Here is a 20,691-nt window from a genome sequence, read left to right as displayed (position 1 = left end):
GACAACTTCCATGAAAATGAAATCCATCACTGTTGATCGTATGATAAAGAAAAATTGTTGAAGCTTTTTTTAAACTCATTTATAAATAAAAAAATCATTTGAAAACTTTAGAATTCGTGCGGCTCAGTTTTAAGGGTTTTTATGGGTAGACTTCCGCCACGAATTTACATCCTCGTTGACAACAATTCTAAAAAGATTTTTCCTTCGTGCTGAAACTGAAAACTATGTCATCCACGAAATAACATTCCTACAAATTAGCAAAAAAAAAAAACAAAACCCAAAAAACCAAAAAAAAAAAAACCCCCAGAAAGAAAGAGAAAACAAACAAAAAACACAACATAAAATCATCCCCTCCCCAAATATAATTTTTTAGCTTCAAAAATTATTATGAGCATTACTAATCTTATGTCTACATATTTAAGATAGACTTGTTTCTATTTTTAATTTTTCTTCGTGATGTTTATACATTAAAAAATTGGTCCCACGATATTTGAGACCATGTAAATGTAAGATAAAGAAAGTTAACTCTTAAACATGATCTTTCGTAATAATTAAGATCTAGAGTATCCTTTAATTGTTCAATTTCATTCAATTTCTTTTCATCATCCCATTAACCAAAAATATTGTTTATATTTCCAGATTTTTGTGGGATTTTGCCCAGCAGTTTGCTTCAAAAAAGTTTTCATCTTTTAGTTTCATTTTTATGTGGATTCCAATAAAAAATCATACAGACTTCATTCATGATTATTTTGTCTATCATTTCTAAAACTTAATAACATTTAACTTTCATAAAAATTTAAAACAGAATTGTTTAATTTTTTTTAAAAATGGGGTTATCTGGAACCAGACTGATACTTTAAATTTTTTCTAGAAAATTGTATTACAAGGTGAGATATTGTTTGAATACTATGCCTAGTATTAGTAGCAAATGCATGGAACAAAAATCTCCTACACTCATTTAGTTTAAAAATCCACCTTAAAGGTAGCTTAAAGACGACCTTTTAGCCACTCTTTAAGCTATATAAGCTGCTTAAAGGTGGCTTAAAGCGGGTTTAAAACGGGCTTAAAGTAAGCGTAAAAATTGCTTAACGGTTCTCTAAGGCAGCTTAAACACTATTGTAAAGCCCTCGTCAACACACTTTTTAAGGACATCTTATTGGTCATTAACGCCGAAACTTCTTTTAGCCACCTTTATGCCATTTTAAAGACTTTTTGTTTTAATATCGTGCTTACTTTACAAACAAAAGTTATTAACGTAATGACAATTTAATCAATAGTGATCAGTGGACAAATATAATTTAAGCTGCTTGGTATAATTTTATTAAATTTCATGACCGCTTTTAAACGATGATTATGTTAAGCATGGTTATAATAAAATCATCGCATTAATTCCCCCTGTTAATTAAGCCATATTTCGGTGAAAAAAATATATAATGTAAAAAAAAAATTCTTTGGAAAACAAACGTCACACAAAAGGGTATTGTATAATGACTATGGCATCGCTATAAATAATGTCATAATGTTTTGGCAAATCCAAAATAAACCTGTGTACATTTTGTTCATAGATGTTTCTGAAGTTTGCTATGTTACCAATCAAGGCATAACCTGCGTGTTAAATAAACCATATCATTCGGGGGGGGGGGGGGGGGGGGGGGCAGACGGGTCTTTTTCTAAACATTAGCATGCAGACTGTTTTTTTTCTATATTAATAAAAAAATTATTTTATTTACTTAGAATACTGAAGACGTACTTTTGTCCGCGATGTATTAATTTACGCTAAGAACGCGGGCACAAATTTTCCGCGCAATTTTTTCCCAGTGTACTTAAAGTGCAGTTACTACATTATATAACACTTGCATATACGTGTACCCAATGTATATCGTTTTTATCGATGCAAACTGTCAAACAAATTTGTATTGAGAATTCACATAATAAATAATTTAATCTAAAGATTTGAATTTTGTGTAAATTTACTTGCATGAAATTTGAAATATAACGGCACGTGTCAGACGACAAATATCCCCAAGCGGGTCTGTATTTCAATGACCCAGTTAAAAACACGCTGAGATCCGTGTTTTTACTGGAATTTTTAGATCCCTTTTGCTCTGACTTTTAATTGATAAAACTGATCAACTCATAATTTAAACGACATGTGAACCCATTAATTGACAGTTAAGGTTAGACGACACGTTCCTCAATTTTATATAACTTTTCCCAAGAATTTGTTAATGGTTTACTACTACTTTGACAAGCTGTGTTGTAAAGAATTAGTGTACCTTACCAAGCATTTCTGCAAAATACTAGAGTATGCAATTTCCTATATAATCTTCTTGAAAATACACTTGTTTAGTTACACAATGTTTAGCTCATTTTTGTGAATTTGGCGAGCTATAAAAAGAAACAGCCAAATCGTCTCCTGTAAGATTTTGAGTCTGACATCGTCATGATCATTTCGTGCATTATGGGATTTTTCTTTTCGAGCAATCGATTAACAGGGCGTGTCAATTTCAGTCCTGTCAATTTCTTGCCCGTTTCAGCCGTTGTAGATTTCGACCAATCGATAAACGGGGCATGTAGATTTAAGTCTGGCTGTTTCTATAGAGCTATGAATAAAACCATAAGTTTCCATGTGAAATAGAGAAAATAATACTTGGTAGATGTAAATATAATCATTTTAAGTAAAAATAAGAGGAAATCATACTTGGTGGATGTAAATATGAACATTCATTAGTCAGTGTTGAACAGTTACATATGTCCTAAATCGCTTCTTGGTTGATGTAACATTCCCTACAAAACTAATTTATACTGTTATTAATGTGATGTTATCAATGCAATATCGAGTCATTACTAAAGTATGTATTCACGTAAATGACATGTACTGTAGAGAAGTCTAATTTAATTGAAATCGTAAAATACTACTATTTCCCACTCCTCAAACGTGAAACATATTCAAAATGAAAAAAAAAATAAATATCACGCGGTAAACAAACAGACAATCATCGTACACAAGGTGTGCTCCTCCACGCTAATCAAAGAATCGGTGTTTGGTGGATCGGTAAACAATGGTCATTTTATGCGCTTCCTGTTACCTTTTGTAATTTAAGATAAAGATTGAACGTTATAAAATTAAAATAAATTTATTTTTCAGTATTCAGACAATAGTGACTGTACAAAGACAGCCGTTAGCTTGAGTTTGAAAGTTTGATTACAATCCAAGCGATATTATATATTTTAGCCGAGTAGTTGAAAATTGAATTGAATTGAAAATAGTAAAGCGATTTATTAGAAAATAAGATATAAAAATAAGTATTTGTGTTAAAGTTGATTGATGTGAACTAGTTTAAACGCATCTATATTTTTGACATATTTTTGGTTATTTTTTAAGTACACTCCTTTGGAGACTTGTCTAGAATATATAGTCTACAAAAAATATTATGAAATTCCCTGTGGATAAAAAGGCACTATGAAAAAACCCAAAAACTATTAATCATTTTCAAGATGAACATTTTAATTGTTATAGATTGTTTCTTAATTATCAATTTGTTATAAACAGCAACATATGTTCAAACCAAGAGATATAACCCATTTTCTATCGTTGCTACGTGACAAAACGGATTTAAAATAGAAGTCATTGAACGGTCAATGAAACTTATTTGAAACTTGGCTTATGAGCTACTGCAAGCAACTTTATTTACTTGAACTTGTAATCGTGTAACACTACAACATATGTTGGTGTTTTGGATTGTCACATGTATTCTTTTTAATATTTTTCTATTCCGACTGAATAGTTAAAAACCCGTTTAACAAGAATTCAACGAGTCAACAAATTTAAGCCAATTTCTTGTAAGCTTTTTATTCAAAACATTTTCAAGCATTTCACATAAGAAAAATTAAAATAGTTTTAAAAATGAATATATTTATCAGTAAATCAACTGCGTTGACTTTCATGCATAATTTTAAAACAAATGTCCAGCAAACAGAATGGTTTATAATTACATGTAATTTACAGTAGATAAGACGTTTACTAATACAGTCAAAGGCTTTCAGGATACTGGGATGATTTGCTCTGAAGCTGAATAAATGTTACGTCCCCCTCGGGATTGGTTTTGTTGTACTTCTTTAAACCAGTTGTATTTTCCTTCTTTCTTATTCGACTTCGCAAATATTCTGTTAGATTTCTCTTTTTCTCATCAATGTCATCTCTATAGTCATCTAAGTCATCTAACAACTGCAATATAGAATAGAATCGCCCATTGTTTTGTTCGTTTGAATCGTTACTATCGTTATCATTTCTTTCGTCTTCTTCTCCGCTAGATTTTTGAGTTATTTTATTGCCTCGTTTAGAAATGTGTTCTTTTTTCTTTTTACTGTCTTCCTTATCGTCATCGTTTTTCGTCTTTTCATTGTCGTTATTTGTGATACTGTTTTCTTCTCCTTCCCGCTTATCTTCTTGTATCCAGTGTTTTGCCCAATTCAGAAAAAGAAGTTTTTCTGTTCCTATTTTAACTAAAAATATATCTTCGAACAATTCTATCATTCTTAGTTTGTTATATTTCTGATAAGCGTTTCTATCTTGGTGTACACCAGAAAATGTTTGGGACATAACTGCAACTAAAGCATTGAATAAATGAATGAAAGACAGAATTACATATATAACAAACAATGTATATGCAAGCCAAGGAATTCTAGACTTGTTTAATATACTTATATCATTCAGACCTACTCCAAGGTTAAACATTGTAAGAAACGAGTTTCCGAAAGTATTAAACTCTTCCACACCCGTGCCACGGTAAAGCATATCCATAATTGCTGTAAATGAAGTCAATAGAAAAAGAAAAACTAACGCAAAGGGAAGAAAATCTTCAAAAAATCCGGATTTAATCATGTATGTAAAAGAAACGAGACTTTTGTTAAAAGGAGTAAAATAAAGCAAGAAATACCAACCAACTATCAGTGCCAGAACTAAATGATAGTCCCAATGTATTTCAAGATATATAAGAATGGATTCCATGAGTACTCCGATTGCAATGAACAGCAAACAAATAATATAGTCAAGATTATGCCACATTAATCCAATATTAAATCCTTTCTCAGCTGTACATCGTCTAACTAACCTCAATATGCACAAAACAGCGAATATAAAGTATGTTATTCCAACCGCAAAATTTATCGAAACCAATGCCTTTGATGACTCGCCTACTTCACAATGTGATGAAGTGTTTTTTGAACAAAAAAATAGCCTGGTTTTTTCCATCGTCGATATAGTAAATAAAAGTATAAATATGAAATGTACTAGCATCCAAACTAGAAGAATTGCTCTGTAAGCCAGCCATTTCCTATGCAAGATAAATTGTACTAGCTGATGATTAAGGATCTGAAATGCTTCTTTATGAGAACATTTTGAGTCAAAGAGACTCTCTAATATTGTTATTTTCTGTTCGTGGTCATTTGTTTGTTTTTTTCGCTTTTTTAAAACTACTTGAGCATATAGAATTGTTTGAAGAGCCATTGTCTGCGTCTAAAGGGTGATTTTGCTTGTCTTCAGAATTCTCTTCTTTCTGTGCAGGGCACATACTTATTCTTGTATAGCTTATCAATCGGTCAAATTCAGTTACATCGTATTTTCGAATGTCAAACAGACCATCTTTGATATTTGGAAAGCGATAAATATTTTGAGTGTTAATAATAAAATCAAAAAGCTCACTAACGCCAAGTTTGGCAGATAAATGTAGAGGAGTCAATCCAGAACTGTTTTCCATTTTCTTCCAAAAATAACTATCTACTGGATTTTTGAATGCACGTTGAGATTCACAGATGTAATCTTGAAAGACTTCCGACCAAATATATTCAAAAGTTGGTCTGATGTGTTGCATTTTCTCCGGATAAATGTCGGCATATTTGATCAAAAAGTGAAAAACAGTGTCACCGTCTCTGTTTCTTTTCCATACATCAACCTCTGTTAGAAGATATTTAATGATTTGAAAGTCTTTGTTTTTGCATGCTAGGGCAGCAACACTAAATGGCAGCTGTCCAATTAAAACTGTATTTTTGAACTTTTTACCCACTGCACATGTTTTTAACAGCTTTTTGGATAATTTATGTTCATTTGCGGTTTTAAGAATTATTTCGACAGCCTTGATGTTTCCTTTTACTATTTTACATGTAAAGGTGTTTGACCTTTGTATTTTTTTTCTTTTCCTCTCTTTTCCTTTACACCTTTAGGATGCTTACTTAAGTATTCTTTGATAAATTCGTGGGTATTTTTGAATTTTAACGCTATGTGTAACAATGTTTCTCCTTTGTTTTTCGCTTTGAGCCTTCTATTTAGTTGATCTATTTCAGCCAAATGAATCATCGATATAAGTTCATTCAGATGCTCAACGATTGCATTCTCGTTTCCAAATTTTAGTACATTCTCTAATTTCTTAATGTCCTTTTCAATCTTCTCGTTGAAACCAGTATCTGCAAAAATAGTTTTAATTCAACGATATAAACCAGTTAATATTTAGCTGCATCTATGTTAATCCTTCTTCCTTAAATTGTTGTTTATCTACCTTGAATAACCTTGCAGATATATTTAGCGGTTTATTACACATCATAATAAGATAAACACGGATCAGTTTAACTTAAGAAAGGTTCTTCTTTTTGAAAAAAAAAAACATTTCTACCTTAAGCATTCGACACGCAAAAGTACTGGCATACCACTAATGCAAATTGGCAATAAATTATCAAATTCTATTAAAATATATATTCGAAAGTCTAATGAGGAACTCGTTCATGACAGTTATTATCTTGTAAACACAAATCCTTCGTAACGACATCAAATATAAACGTACCTCTACTCATCCTTTTACGACCATTAGGTAAACAATTAATACAATCCGTAATTAAATCATTTTTGGCAGCTGGTTTTGTATGTTCGCCATGAGATTTTTGTTTACAATCAGCCTCCGTTGCCTCCATTCTCGTTTCTCTGTATTGCTGTTACTAAGGCATATATGTCTATAATAAATACTTCAGTAAAGGTAACGCTTTTGTCTAGTATCATTAACGTAACTATTCTTACTTTTATATGAAAAAAAGAGCATCAAACCAAATGTTATTTTTTAATATGAAACGGTTTCCGTTAACATTATGTTCATATATATGTTTAAAACACGCCACAGAGAAATTGTATTATATACTATATGTTATGTTTGCCACATGTAAGTTTTACCTCTAATGCCTGTTTTATGCAGAAGATTTTTAAACCAAATTGATGAAATGATCTAAAAATAAAAAGCATAATTTGATTTCATACACAATGCCAGATGGTTGTACTGGGTCTACTGTTATTTACACATAAATTAGAAATGGTGTAATCTATGACCCATTATTGTCTGAAAATGTTTAAAACGCAAAATGTAGAACTAATTTAATCAAAGCGATAAATAAAAAGTATAAACTAATTGAATTTTTTTCCAACTTTGAAGACTGTTTTCTTTGTTAATTTTTCGTCATCTAGATACCATATTTGAACAAAACATATTGTATTGAGCACCGTTGACTTTGGCAATGAAAAAAGCCACTGCCAAATTATTAGTGTCTTACTCGTTCATGTGTTTCTATTTCACAAATGGATAAATTTGGCAACAACCATATAAAAAAATGGCTGAGTAAATGGATTTTATTAATTTAGGTTCATAGATATGCGTCACTGCTCCTCGTACCTTTAAGTGATTATCACTATTAATATCAATTCTTTGTTTTTAAACACTACTGCCAAAAACAAAGAAAAAGGTTTCCTACTGTTTTTGGGTACGTTAAGGCAGCTAAGGTTTCAAAGAAAGATTTTCTAGATTTGTTAAATTATATTTTAAAAAATAACTCATATTCAATCACTTACCTTTCTGTAGTACAAAAATCAAATAATTCAATTGATAGATAGCAATTGTTTTCTAAAATAGTTCAAAATATAATATGTTGACAGGGCTCGTTATTTTCAAACAATTTTAAGAGAACAAAGGTAAACACATTCTTGTCAAAAATTATAAAATGGAAAAATTTCCATCAAAATGCTACATGAATAATTCATTTCCAACATATACCAAGGTGAATAATGTAGAACATATTTGTAACGGATATTATAAAAAATCTTACATCTGGTTTTTCCATTTGAAATTTTTGAAACAATTATCACACAACTACAATTCGCGAACTTTTTTGGCGTTTGCATTGCAAAATATTTATAGTCTTTTTAATTGCCATCGTAGGCCTATTTAGTGCGTTTTCAGGTAGATTTCCGTCTATAAATAATTATGGTAAAAGCTAAAGCATCGCTTGAATAGCGAAAACAAAGCTACATAAACATATTTGTACAAAATATAATTATCTGTTTTTATGAGCTCTCTATTCATCTTAAGAATTATCTAGTGTAACTGACAGCAAAAACGAAAAAGAAAAGTGATACAAATTTTGCAGCAATTGTCCTATACACTACCTCAAAAGATTAATAATTGTTCCAATAAAAAATCCAGGTTTGCGAATTAAACACATACATGTACTTACATCGATTTATACAACTTCTTCATTCGTTTAAAGCTTTAGAAAAAACGGCATAAAAAGTCAGCATTTTATATACTCTTATCTGAGAGCTCACCAAAGCATTTGGTAAAACAATGATTACAATTTAAACCATGACGGGAGTCAATGGGTATTGATTATATCCTTAACTCCTTCAGAATTGTTCCCATAAAAAGATACATAAGATATTTTGTTGAATACGCACCGTTTTTGTTCAGCACATTTATCTGAAGATCAACAATTAGCTGCCCTGTTCTATTATTTAAACTCAAATGATGTTTTGTGTAGCGAGTATTTAAAAAAAAAGACTGTGCTTTTATGTTATAAACATATATATATTAAGGGCATTGGCAACGAAGTGCTCCGGATTAAAAAAATCCGCACCTGCATTTTCTCTTTTATACAATGAAGTAGAGTTACCCCTCTTGAATTGTTTTCCAACTGGGAGTAAACTCCCGTAATATGAGCTCTTTTTTAATATTATGGTAAAAAAGCAGTGTTTCCGAGGTAAACAAAATATGTCATGTATAAAGATGAAGCGATATTTATATATCGCTCTGCGTCAACAAGCAGGTTACATGGGCCTCAGGAAAGAGAGGAGCAAATTCCTATATGGCAAACATTGTGAGAAAGATTTTAAAAGACATTTACTATTGACAGACGACCGAGGAAAAGGGGGGGGGTCAGACCTACCGCGACATCTTTAAGATATTGACGAGCAAAATAAAAAAAAGAAGTGAACCAAACATTGATTAACTCCGATACTCTTTAACAAAAGACAGTAGACCGAGAGTCTAAATTCATTTATTTTCATACCTATTGTTTTGATACTATAGTACAATACACACATATACATGTATATGCATGAAATATCATATACACATAAACTATTCATAGCTGCTTTATTTTGTGGACAATGAGATTATTTCTAAATTAAACTGACCTCAGTTCTAAGTCAGAATTATCAATGACTCACATTTTAATTATTAATTTGTAAAAGAGACACTTCTGACAATAAATAATGAGTTACTTTTGCTCTCTTAGAGCACGCCTAAAGGCTAACTAGGAATTCAAAAATATTAGAACCTTCTTCTTTCTTGATACCTCAAAGATAAGAACCGGTATAGATAATTGTTAATGATCTTTAATATTTACTGTGTGTGTACGGTGACAAAATCAAGGACAGTAACTCTTGAATAGGAAAGAGCAAATTGAGGTTCACACTTTTCTGAAAATATTCGCCCTATATTTCATTATCAGTAGGATATCATATAAAATCGATTTACAATAATATGTATCATTTGATTTATAATCTCATATCTCACTCATCAAAAAATTGCTCCTTTCAAATATTAATTATTGCGATTTGTTCCTTGAATTACATTGAAATCAATGTTGAATGCAAAATTAATATTTTTGGAAATATTTTTTTAATAAGGATGGAAAGAGGGTCTCTAGTGTCTGTTGTTGTCTATATAGACACATATAAATTCATTTAAGAATTTATGAAAATTTTTGTCCAGAAACCAGGAACGTTGCCAATGCCCTTAAGGCATTCTGTTCGTAAGATAAAATGTATTGTGTTTCTCAGTTACCAGCCGCCAGAAATAAAAACCCGTTAGGTACATGTTGAAAACTATGTTCATTGTTGAATCCCCAATTTTTTTTTACAAAGTACACACATAGTTTTCTCGTGCACATGCACAATTTAATTTTTTTTTTACAATTTTCAAAAGCTTAGATTTATAAATCCTTTACAAAAAGAAATAAAATTATTGTCTAGCCTAGTATGGAATTCTCTCCCCATAACGTGGATGCAATATGTGTTTAACTGGCAGGGTCCCGTATTTTTATATGAAAAGAAATTTGGTTTACGATTTCATTAGAATAAATAGTAAACCTTATTCAACCTAGCTCATATAACATGGGCTTACATGTGTAACAAGAGACTAACATGGATCTGGCTTACATCAAGATGACCTGGTTTGGATCCTTATCTTTGGCATGACCTTTGGCAAGGAAGTTGGCAAATAAGATCTAAGCTAATTTACTCTAATAAATATTTGGTTTACACGACCATCAACAAATATATGTATAACCTTGTCTAATTAGAAAATTTCATTGAATACATTTAAAACAAAAATACAATATAGGCGAGGGGTATCTTAGAACTTTTGATCAATCATCTTGTCATCAACATTTCGACACCGAAATATGTGCAATTAAAAAGGGTCACTATTTACTATTACAGAAATATTTACTGAATTTGTGTCCCGCAAAAAAGACGGTTATACGGTATTTAAAAGCATTCTGGCAAGTTGGTCATTAAAATCAGATAACATCACTCATATACTGCATTGTACAATTTACTAACGGTTATGTCTGCTAACATCTTCTGTTTTTCTGAGAGCAAGTTCAATGAATATATGAATAAACACAATAGACTGATTTTAAATCTACTAAGTGTAGATTAAAAGATAGAGAATTCGTGAAAAAAGGAAATGATGCATACTCAACAAAATGACATAATATCAATTCACAAATCAAATATAGATTTTGAATTTAAAAAAAAACACGTTTAAAAAGAGCATTAGATAAATTATATGAAATTTAGGGCAAATACAGCGCTATTTTAGATTTTTTATTTACTGCAAAGCAAGTATATGTGACGTATTCTATCGTTTAACGGGGTATGCAGGACGATGAAACATTCTATTTAGTTAATTTACATTTAATTTTCATTTGATATTTAAATAATTTGGAGTGTACGTAGTATTGCAAAACCATGGGAATGATTACATCTCCAGATTCTACGCTCCATGCATTCCCCTCACCCGTATTAATAAATTGGTCTATGTGGAATTAGTATTCAATATAAAATGAACAAGATTTTTTAAGTATCTTTTATTCTCCTCAAATAAAGTAATTTGACGCTTGAAAACTGTGATACTGTGACCATTGGGATGCTATGAACTGACTAAGAACTGAATATGGTATGACTGGATTTTGCTAGTAAGGTGGGTTTATACATTAAGTCATTTTGTGAAGAATAGTTTTCTGATAATACATTTGAAAAGTATTAGATAATGTTTTGTTGAATATGAAATGTTTAATATACATGTATGCGTCTTCAACGTGATTGAAAACTGTTGTATTGTATACTCAAATGATTTTAAAGTAAACACAGTTTTTTAGGATATAAAAATAATTCTTAATAAAAGTTCACTAAATGATAACAAACAATGTTTACAAAATGTTTCTTTTAAACGTATCGTGATCATCTCTTTATTTTTTTTTTAGAAAATGTTATTATGACGTTATAAAACCACACAGATTTCCGCTGTAATAACGTTTTTGCAATTAAAATGGCAACATTTGAATAAATTTACGTTTTTAAAACGTTATGAAAACGCTGTGTTATATCCGGGCAGGTGGTTAGACAGTTTGCAGATCCTAATGACACTATACCCACAAAGTGGGGAATGGGAGCTTCACTTCATGTTGCACCGCTGTTTTATGGAAGATAGGGATACTGTCGATTTAAGATAATCCTAAAATATTATTAGTAATATGCTCTTATTGTGTCCAACATGTAAATATACATCTATTTAAAAAATGGGGGAAAAGAGAGGTGGCATTTTTTTTAGATGTCGTTTAAGCTTAAGTTCACTTGTCAGATTTCACGCTACGATAGACTAGTTGTTAAGTTCTCTATGCCTTTTAAATCTACATTTATTCTGAACATCTTTTTTGACTCGGGTCGCTTTAGACCAACATGTGGAAGGCCATGCTTCATTGGTTGACAGAACAGATCCGAGAGGACAGTATAAACAATGCTGTGAAACTATGTTTAGCTCCTTTTTGTGAATTTGGCGTGCCATAGATATCACTGATAAAGATACATTCCGTCAGGTATTGTGAATGTCTAAATCCCGTGATATACAAATGCCCTTTTGCAGTGAGTCTCTACGTATGTGCACACTGTTTGTCTTTTGATGTGTCATCGTGCAAGGCTTGATATGAAATGCATAAAGAAATCGCATGAAATCGGGTAACGAGAAAAAAAAAATAATGGTCTAACGCAATATTGTTTGTCTGGAAATCGTCAGTGCTTGTGGACTGGACCGTGCACTACCCCCTCCCTCACCCCCCCCCCCAACACACACACACTTTTCTCTCAAATAACGCGGTTTATGTATTTTTCTGCAATGTCGCTACTTTCCTATCCTGCATGAATCACCAACGATTGAATTTCAAAGCATTTTTTTATTGTTTAATTGATATTACTTTTAAATGAAACAGATATTTAAAAGATCAAAATAGACTACACATCTTATGTAATATTACTTAAGCATAATGTTTGCTGAATGCAGTACCTACATGTATACTCAATATACAGAATAACTTATCAACTGACATTGAAATATTACGTAAACAATCAAAGCACAGCCATAAAAATATATATCATTTACTTAATAATGCACCTTGTGAATTAATAAGTACTAAGCACAACTTGAATATAACGAACTCGTCTAGGGGTCCCATGGCCCGGGGGGTCATCTCTACAACACAGAGACAGCTATCTTTTTTTTAATTCAGATTTTATGCACATTGCAGTAAACAAAATGATTTCCACATTACTTGCTTTTCGCAAAACATATAAATTGCTAATCAGACATCACACATTACCTGTAACCATGTATGCATTATTAAAATTTTCCTCCTTCTCATACTGAACCTGAAAAAAACGTTGCTATGCTTCAAAAGTATGCAGAATTAAAATGAAGCGGTTTTATATTATGCACAATGAATATGACTTATTACGTTACGATACATTCCCTAAGAATGATCGAAAGGAATGTAGATCGTGACGTCAAAGTTAACTATGACGTCATATCGTATGAAGTACAGACAAGTGACTTTCTACATATCGCTGTGAAATATGCATTATTAAAATTTTCCTCCTTCTCATACTGAACCTAAAATAAACGTTGCTTTGCTTCAAAAGTTTGCAGAGTAAGGATAACTAACTTAAGTTTAAACATAAAGAATGAAATACATGAAATTTCAATAAGTTACATGTTAGAGTAAACCTTTATAATGAAATATTTACATCTTTTATAGCGAGTGCAGCTCGCCGGCGCACAGCGCCGGCGCGAAGCGAGCTCTACCGGCAAGGCGTGTGTGAATAGAAAATTCGGACTATATAAAATAGTTGCACATTCATTCAACGGATTTTTTTTGCGTCAGTAAATCGGACCTGTAATGCCTTGTTTTAATCGTCCCAGTAATTCCCTGTAAATATGGTTTCCCATTTCACACTCTCACGAGAACAATATAAAAGACTTTGTTTTGCCTCGGACTAGAATGTCGCAACGTCATTGGATGAAACGCGTCACGTGGCTGCCTTACAAATTTCTTTAAAAGGCAAGCGTTAAAATGTATAGGGCAACATGGCGGACGTAACGTTATTTGAACTGATTTTCTACACAAACGTTTGTTTACATATCAAACTTTAGGTCCTCGACAAAACAAAACACTTATTAGGTTTGTTACTGACTGTTTAAAGCAATTTGTGGGGTCGGTAAAGTCCATAGAAGGCTCGGCTTCGCCTCGCCTTCTATGGACTTTACCGACCCCACAAATTGCTTTAAACAGTCAGTAACAAACCTAATAAGTAATAGTACATCATGCATTGCAAATAAAATAATTCCATTACATAAGACAAACAGAGTTGTTGTTCCTTCGAGTGACGTCACAATTGATTTCTTGCACATTGATCCCACAGAATTTTTCGGCGTCAGTAAATTTCGACCCACAATGCAATTTATCAATGTCGGACGTCTCACTAGACTTGATTCCTTCTCGCGAATCAAAGTAAAACTTTTGAGAAACAGATAAATTGTGTAATTTCAATAATATCATGCTTTTTAGGTAAAAAAAAAAACCCAGTATATTTCACTTAGTTTTTTTCCAGGGATTTCAAAGAGACAGACGACACTTGACCGACCAATCTCTCACCAGACGGCGCGTTCCGCAAGCCTCACTGTGTTGACAATCGGCAATCCTCGGCTGATTCCGCTACGCTCCATACAATTAACGTTAATGTCGAGTGCGCGAGACATCCGAGTAGTTCCGAGTGCTGTGTTGAAGCACAGCGTAATACGCCCTCTGGTGAGAGAATGTTGACTGACGTGAACTTTGACGTCACAATAAGGGGAAATTACTCTAAGTAGTTATTGTATATCTGCTGAAATATAAATACCAAAATCTTCTCAAAATCTTGCAAAGCTAACGAATGGGGACATCTTTTTTTTTTAATAGGAAACAGTTGTAAGTTGCTCTCATTTGGATGAATGCTCACATTTATTTTATTCACTATATATTTACAGTAATTAATTTCCAGGAACTGTTTTAAAAGAGGGCGCGGCAGCATGATTCAAAAATCATTTACAAGCAAAATGAAAAAGAAATTCTCAAAATCAGGGAAATTCTAATCCGGGTGAGGAATGGTGAGTATGTAGTATGCATTTAGCTCTTTAACTGCTCAATGGTATCTATTACATCCTCCCGGGGGGGGGGGGGGGGGGTCCAAAACGGTTTTTTCTTATATGATCAGCAAATTTTTTTATACGTAAATTAAATTGTTTTTTTAAACAGGGGGGGGGGGGCTCTATGATAAGTCAATTTTTTATATGTAAGTTTAAGAAAAATGTCTGCTGCAAGGAAAGAGGAAATATACTGCAATAAACATTCTGTTAAAATCTTTATTATTCAACAACATTGTATCTGTACGGCGGCGTGGAAGGGCCAGATGAAAAAATAAAAAATTCTTATTTGTTCGGACAAATAAGTTATTTGTTCGGACGAATTACGATTTGTTCGGACGAATAAGTTATTTGTTCGGACGAATTAGGATTTGTTCGGACGAATTAGGATTTGTTCGGACGAATAGGTTATTTGTTCGGACGAATTAGGATTTGTTCGGACGAATTACATTTTTGTTCGGACAAATAATTTATTTGTTCGGACAAATAAGTTATTTGTTCGGACGAATTACGATTTGTTCGGACGAATTACGATTTGTTCGGACGAATAAGTTATTTGTTCGGACGAATTAGGATTTGTTCGGACGAATTACACATTTGTTCGGACAAATAATTTATTTGTTAGGACAAATAAGTTATTTGATGTTTGTTCGGACGAATTAGGATTTGTTCGGACGAATTAGGATGTCATAATCATGGATACATAAATGTGAAAAGTCTAATCAGTTTACATGATCATGCGCGGATCCAGAAAAATTTACCGGGGTAGTGGTGGTGGTGGTGGTGGGGGGGGGGGGGTCTGATAGATAGTTTTGTTTGTGGGGTGGGGGGGGGGGCAAGGCCCCCCGACCACCCCGGCTATAGATCCGCGTATAGATGTATGCCAACTCTAGGCAGCGCAGGTTTTTTCTTTGCTAATTATAAGTTTTATTTCGCGCAATGCCAGAAGAAATGATTCCAATAGTCATAATTATATGATTCCGCAGGTGGATTTCGATTGTCGATGTTTATATTGAAAATGTAGTCATTCTCCTGTTTACTTGGGACACTGGACATACGAAATTATCTTACGCCTTAACTTTATACATATACATGTATACGATCAAAGTTAACTGATATGCTTCGTGGAATTGTAATAATCGCACAATTACTTAAGTGACTTATAAAACAAACTAGTTTTTACTTATACTTTAAAATATAAAGACTACATGTATATTTAGACTACATGTATCTGCTCTGGTAATGATGTAGATGAAAGGGGGGGGGGGGGGGGGTCAAGCCACCCCTTTCCTTCAAATGATAAATTGTTAATAATATAGATATAGGTGTTACATGTATACTATCTGACATGTATGCAATATCTGACATATTGTGCTGTCAAGCTCAATTTTCAAACTCTATCTATCTAAAGGATTGGTGTTATATTATCATGGTGCCATGGGTTTTCGATAGTCTAAAACTAATGTTAACCTTAATGGTTGTCTCATTAGTCAACTTTGAATCTATTTCATTTTAAAAATCAGACATAGCATCAAAAATCGTCGATACAAAATCAAAGTTAGTCGTCATCATATGCAGTTTTTATCTATAAATAACCTGGATGCCGCATTCGACCGATGAAAATAGGCGTCAGATGTTTACGATAGTATGATTCATAAACAAAATTTTTCAATAATAGTTAAGAAAAATGAGATACAACCTTTTGAAAATATTGTATAAAATTGTCAATTGTTTTGTAAGCTTTTATTTCACCTTAAATCGTCCAATTATTTTAATTTTCCCCATAACTTGATTCAATCAGTTATGATTATTCAATCAGTTATGATTACTGATAATGTTTTTATTTGCGCTCCTAAGATTCCAAACATAGGAAAACTTTACAAAGCCATATGATAATTTTAACATGCAAATACGTCATCAGAGGTCTATTTGACGGACAATAAGTATTTTTATCATTAAATTCTATTTTTATTACTTTTTTGCATTATAGTTAGGATGTTGTGATATTTTGCTGACTTTATATTATAAAGTATAAGTAAAAATTAGCTTGTTTTATAAGTCACTTTTAAAAGTAACTGTGCGATTATTACAATTCCACGAAGTATATCAGTTAACTTTGATCGTATACATGTATATGTATAAAGTTAAGGCGAAAGATAATTTCGTATGGCCAGTGTCCCAAGTAAACAGGAGAATGACTATATTTTCAATATAAACATCGACAATCGAAATCCACCTGCGGAATCATATAATTATGACTATTGGAATCATTTCTTCTGGCATTGCGCGAAATAAAACTTATAGTTAGTTAAGAAAAAACCTGCGCTGCCTAGAGTTGGCATACATGTACATCTATACGCGGATCTAGAGCCGGGGTGGTCGGGGGGCCTTGCACCCCCACCCCGCAAACAAAACTATCTATCAGACCCCCCCCCCACCACCACTACCACCCCGGTAAATTTTTCTGGATCCGCGCATGATCATGTTAACTGATTAGACTTTTCACATTTATGTATCCATGATTATGACATCTCTCTCTCTCTCTCTCTCTCTCTCTCTCTCTCTCATACATGTACCACTATTAATAACTTATTCGTCCGAACAAATCCTAATTCGTCCGAACAAATCCTTATTCGTCCGAACAAATCCTAATCCGTCCGAACAAATAAGTTATTTGTCCGAACAAATCGTAATTCGTCCGAACAAATCCTAATTCGTCCGAACAAATAACTTATTTGTCCGAACAAATCATAATTCGTCCGAACAAATCCTAATTCGTCCGAACAAATATCTAATTCGTCCGAACAAATAACTAATTTGTCCGAACAAATCCTAGTTCGTCCGAACAAATAACCTATTTGTCCGAACAAATAGCTAATTCGTCCGAACAAATAATTTATTTGTCCGAACGAATCCTAATTCGTCCGAACAAATCCTAATTCGTCCGAACAAATAACTTATTCGTCCGAACAAATAGCTAATTCGTCCGAACGAATAAGATTAATTTTTTTTCTCATCTGGCCCTTCCACGCCGCCGTATATCTGAGATAAATTCTATTTAAATAAATAAACAATCTTATAAATTATGAATAATGAAAATTTACTTGAAAAAATAGGCATGTTTATATTTTATTTTGCATTCAAATTCATTTACGTTACTTTGATACTTTTATTTTTATTGATTTATCATAATTTATTATTTGATCACATGCTGCGCTCGCCCCAACGATCGCACCGTAAAACATATTATTTATTTTTTCCAAAAAATTATAGTTAATTCATAGTTCTATAGAAACAGCCAGACTGAAATCTACACGCTCCATTTATCGATTGGTCGAAATCTACAACGGCTGAAACTGACAAGAAAATGACAGGACTGAAATTGACACCCCTGTTTATCGATTGGTTGAAACCTAAGGCAAAAATAATCCTGATGATGTCGGAGACAATTCATGTAATTTCAATTATACATGTTGGAGTAAGCCCTGTCTTCACATACAGAGACTTAGCGGTAAGACAGACGGGAAAAATGATGAAAACTTTGACAATCTGAATACATGCGGAGATTTTGCAGTGAACTATCACCATGCAAAATTCACTGTTCAATTATAACTTTATTTTGGACATTACTTTAAAAATTGAACATCTGTTTTGTAATGTTTTATCATGGTTTATTTCTTACAAAGTTACTTATTTATTTAGTGATTGACACTTTTCGGACTCTATCTGATTTCAAAGAGACAGAGTGCCATGTCTCAAGGATTGTTAATCTCTTAAAACAACATTGTGTAATTATCATGCAGTTTTTCATTTCTTGGACCTCAAATACTCGTTGAGTTTATTTAATTATTTTATATCTGTGAACCTTCCACTTAGCTTACTTATGTCATCACCTGTCAATTTATACTCATTGTTCAGATTCTTATAAATAGTTATGTACAATTGTCAATCGGCAGTCTGGAATACGGCGGCCAGCCCCGGCCACGTCCGACTCTCTCAGAGTCTTGAGTCCGGAGGCCACTACTGGCCATATCGGAATTGTTTGTAACATGTCTGTCTGTTAAATTGTTATAATGTTGCCATCGTTGAGTCTCGTCCAATACATGTGGAATTCTGCATCAATTGCCTGTTTAATTCTCTGGAACTGTATACTGAGGGACCTTCGGGAATACGGCAAACCTACCCTTTGTTTTTACCCTACGGCCTACAACGCGCCACAACCTGATACCTTATACCCTTTACGCCAACATTCCCTCACCCGGTTCGTACTGCACACGACCGATGCAGATCCAGAAGATTTCCCTAGCACCGTAAAATCTACGCGGTCACAGAACTTTCATAAAACTCCGATCTAAAGTGAAACTTGATATCACAATTCACAGTCATTGTGTGATATCAGCAAAATTAACAAGATTGTTTATGCCATTGAATGGAAAAGACAGTTCTATTGACTTTGGTCAAACAATAAAACCTCAGACCCCCCCCCCCCCCCCCAAAAAAAAAAAAAAAAAAAAAACCACCCTAAAAACAAACACACAGACTTAGCGGTGCATTATTTAAACTCTACAACAACAAAATCATATAATTATAATTAATTGTTTAAAATGAAAGTTGTCTAAACTCTTGGCTTAACACTTCATAGGAGTTTTCAACTTGATTCACCAAACTGAAGAATGAGTTGACTAAAACGAACGCACCGGAATTAAGTTGAAGTTGAAAGTAGAACTATCTCTAATCGTCGCATGGGAACTCATTTGATTGAAATCGCTATAATTAACGACGACATGATTATAATGGATATTTGTACGACGGTATGTACTAATGATGATGTGTACTTTTCCGTAACATATTCCCTTTTCAGTATCGTTTTGATGGGTAACGGTTATATTGCATAGAGCGCTATTTCTCGGTACAGTCGTTTGACCAGTTCCGAATAGGGTACAGATTTGGCGGTGCTGTAACTGTTCCCGGGTGTTATTTTAAGATCTGATTTTTTGGCCGATATACACCATATCCCTGCTGATATTAATGCAATATTGCTGCATTTAATTTTTTTAAAATAAAATTTTATTCTAACAAATTACGCGGGAAGCCATTTTACCAGTTGCGAATAAGCCGATGAGTTCCGAATAGCATAACTGTTTCTATACATATCGAATGTAGATAAAAAAAGTTTCGGCCCTAAAACCATTGATTGAACCTGTTGAATATCAGGTTTAATGCAAACCACTCAGGTATTGGTATTTTCTTAACCTAAACAGTTTGATTTGCACGGAAATGACAGACAAAATCACCGTAACAATAATTTAGACTGGTTTCTAACATCTTGTCGGAATACAGTCGCAGCGCCTCCACTTATCATTATTGTGGTACGATATGATTTATTTAAGACTGAGAAAGACATTTAATGAATTCCAGAAGTATTTATTATAATCCATCTCTTCATTCAATCCCAAAACAGAGAGAAACAAATTGGGTATTCGGAACGGCCGATGATATATACAAGACCGTCGTGCACATAACTAAGCAAAGTCTATTTACACGACCGTCGTGCAAATAGCTATAACTGAATATTGTGATA

At 32.9% G+C, this 20,691-nt stretch overlaps 1 protein-coding gene across 1 annotated transcript; it reads right to left on the bottom strand.

The window, feature by feature from the left end:
• Positions 1–5,310: 5,310 nt before the first annotated feature.
• LOC128183284 (transient receptor potential cation channel subfamily V member 3-like) lies at positions 5,311–8,647 on the bottom strand. The gene is given in 5 exon segments (XM_052852239.1): positions 5,311–6,157; positions 6,160–6,462; positions 6,837–7,002; positions 7,217–7,268; positions 8,548–8,647. Coding segments are annotated over 3 exon segments (1,143 nt in total). The 5' UTR covers positions 6,964–7,002; positions 7,217–7,268; positions 8,548–8,647; the 3' UTR covers positions 5,311–5,444.
• Positions 8,648–20,691: the final 12,044 nt, after the last annotated feature.

Source organism: Crassostrea angulata, chromosome 5, assembly GCF_025612915.1.
Source record: "Crassostrea angulata isolate pt1a10 chromosome 5, ASM2561291v2, whole genome shotgun sequence".
NCBI classification, from domain to species: Eukaryota; Metazoa; Mollusca; class Bivalvia; order Ostreida; family Ostreidae; genus Magallana; species Magallana angulata.
Note: the sequence above shows the minus strand (reverse complement) of the source record. Positions and strands in the feature narration are given on the sequence as shown.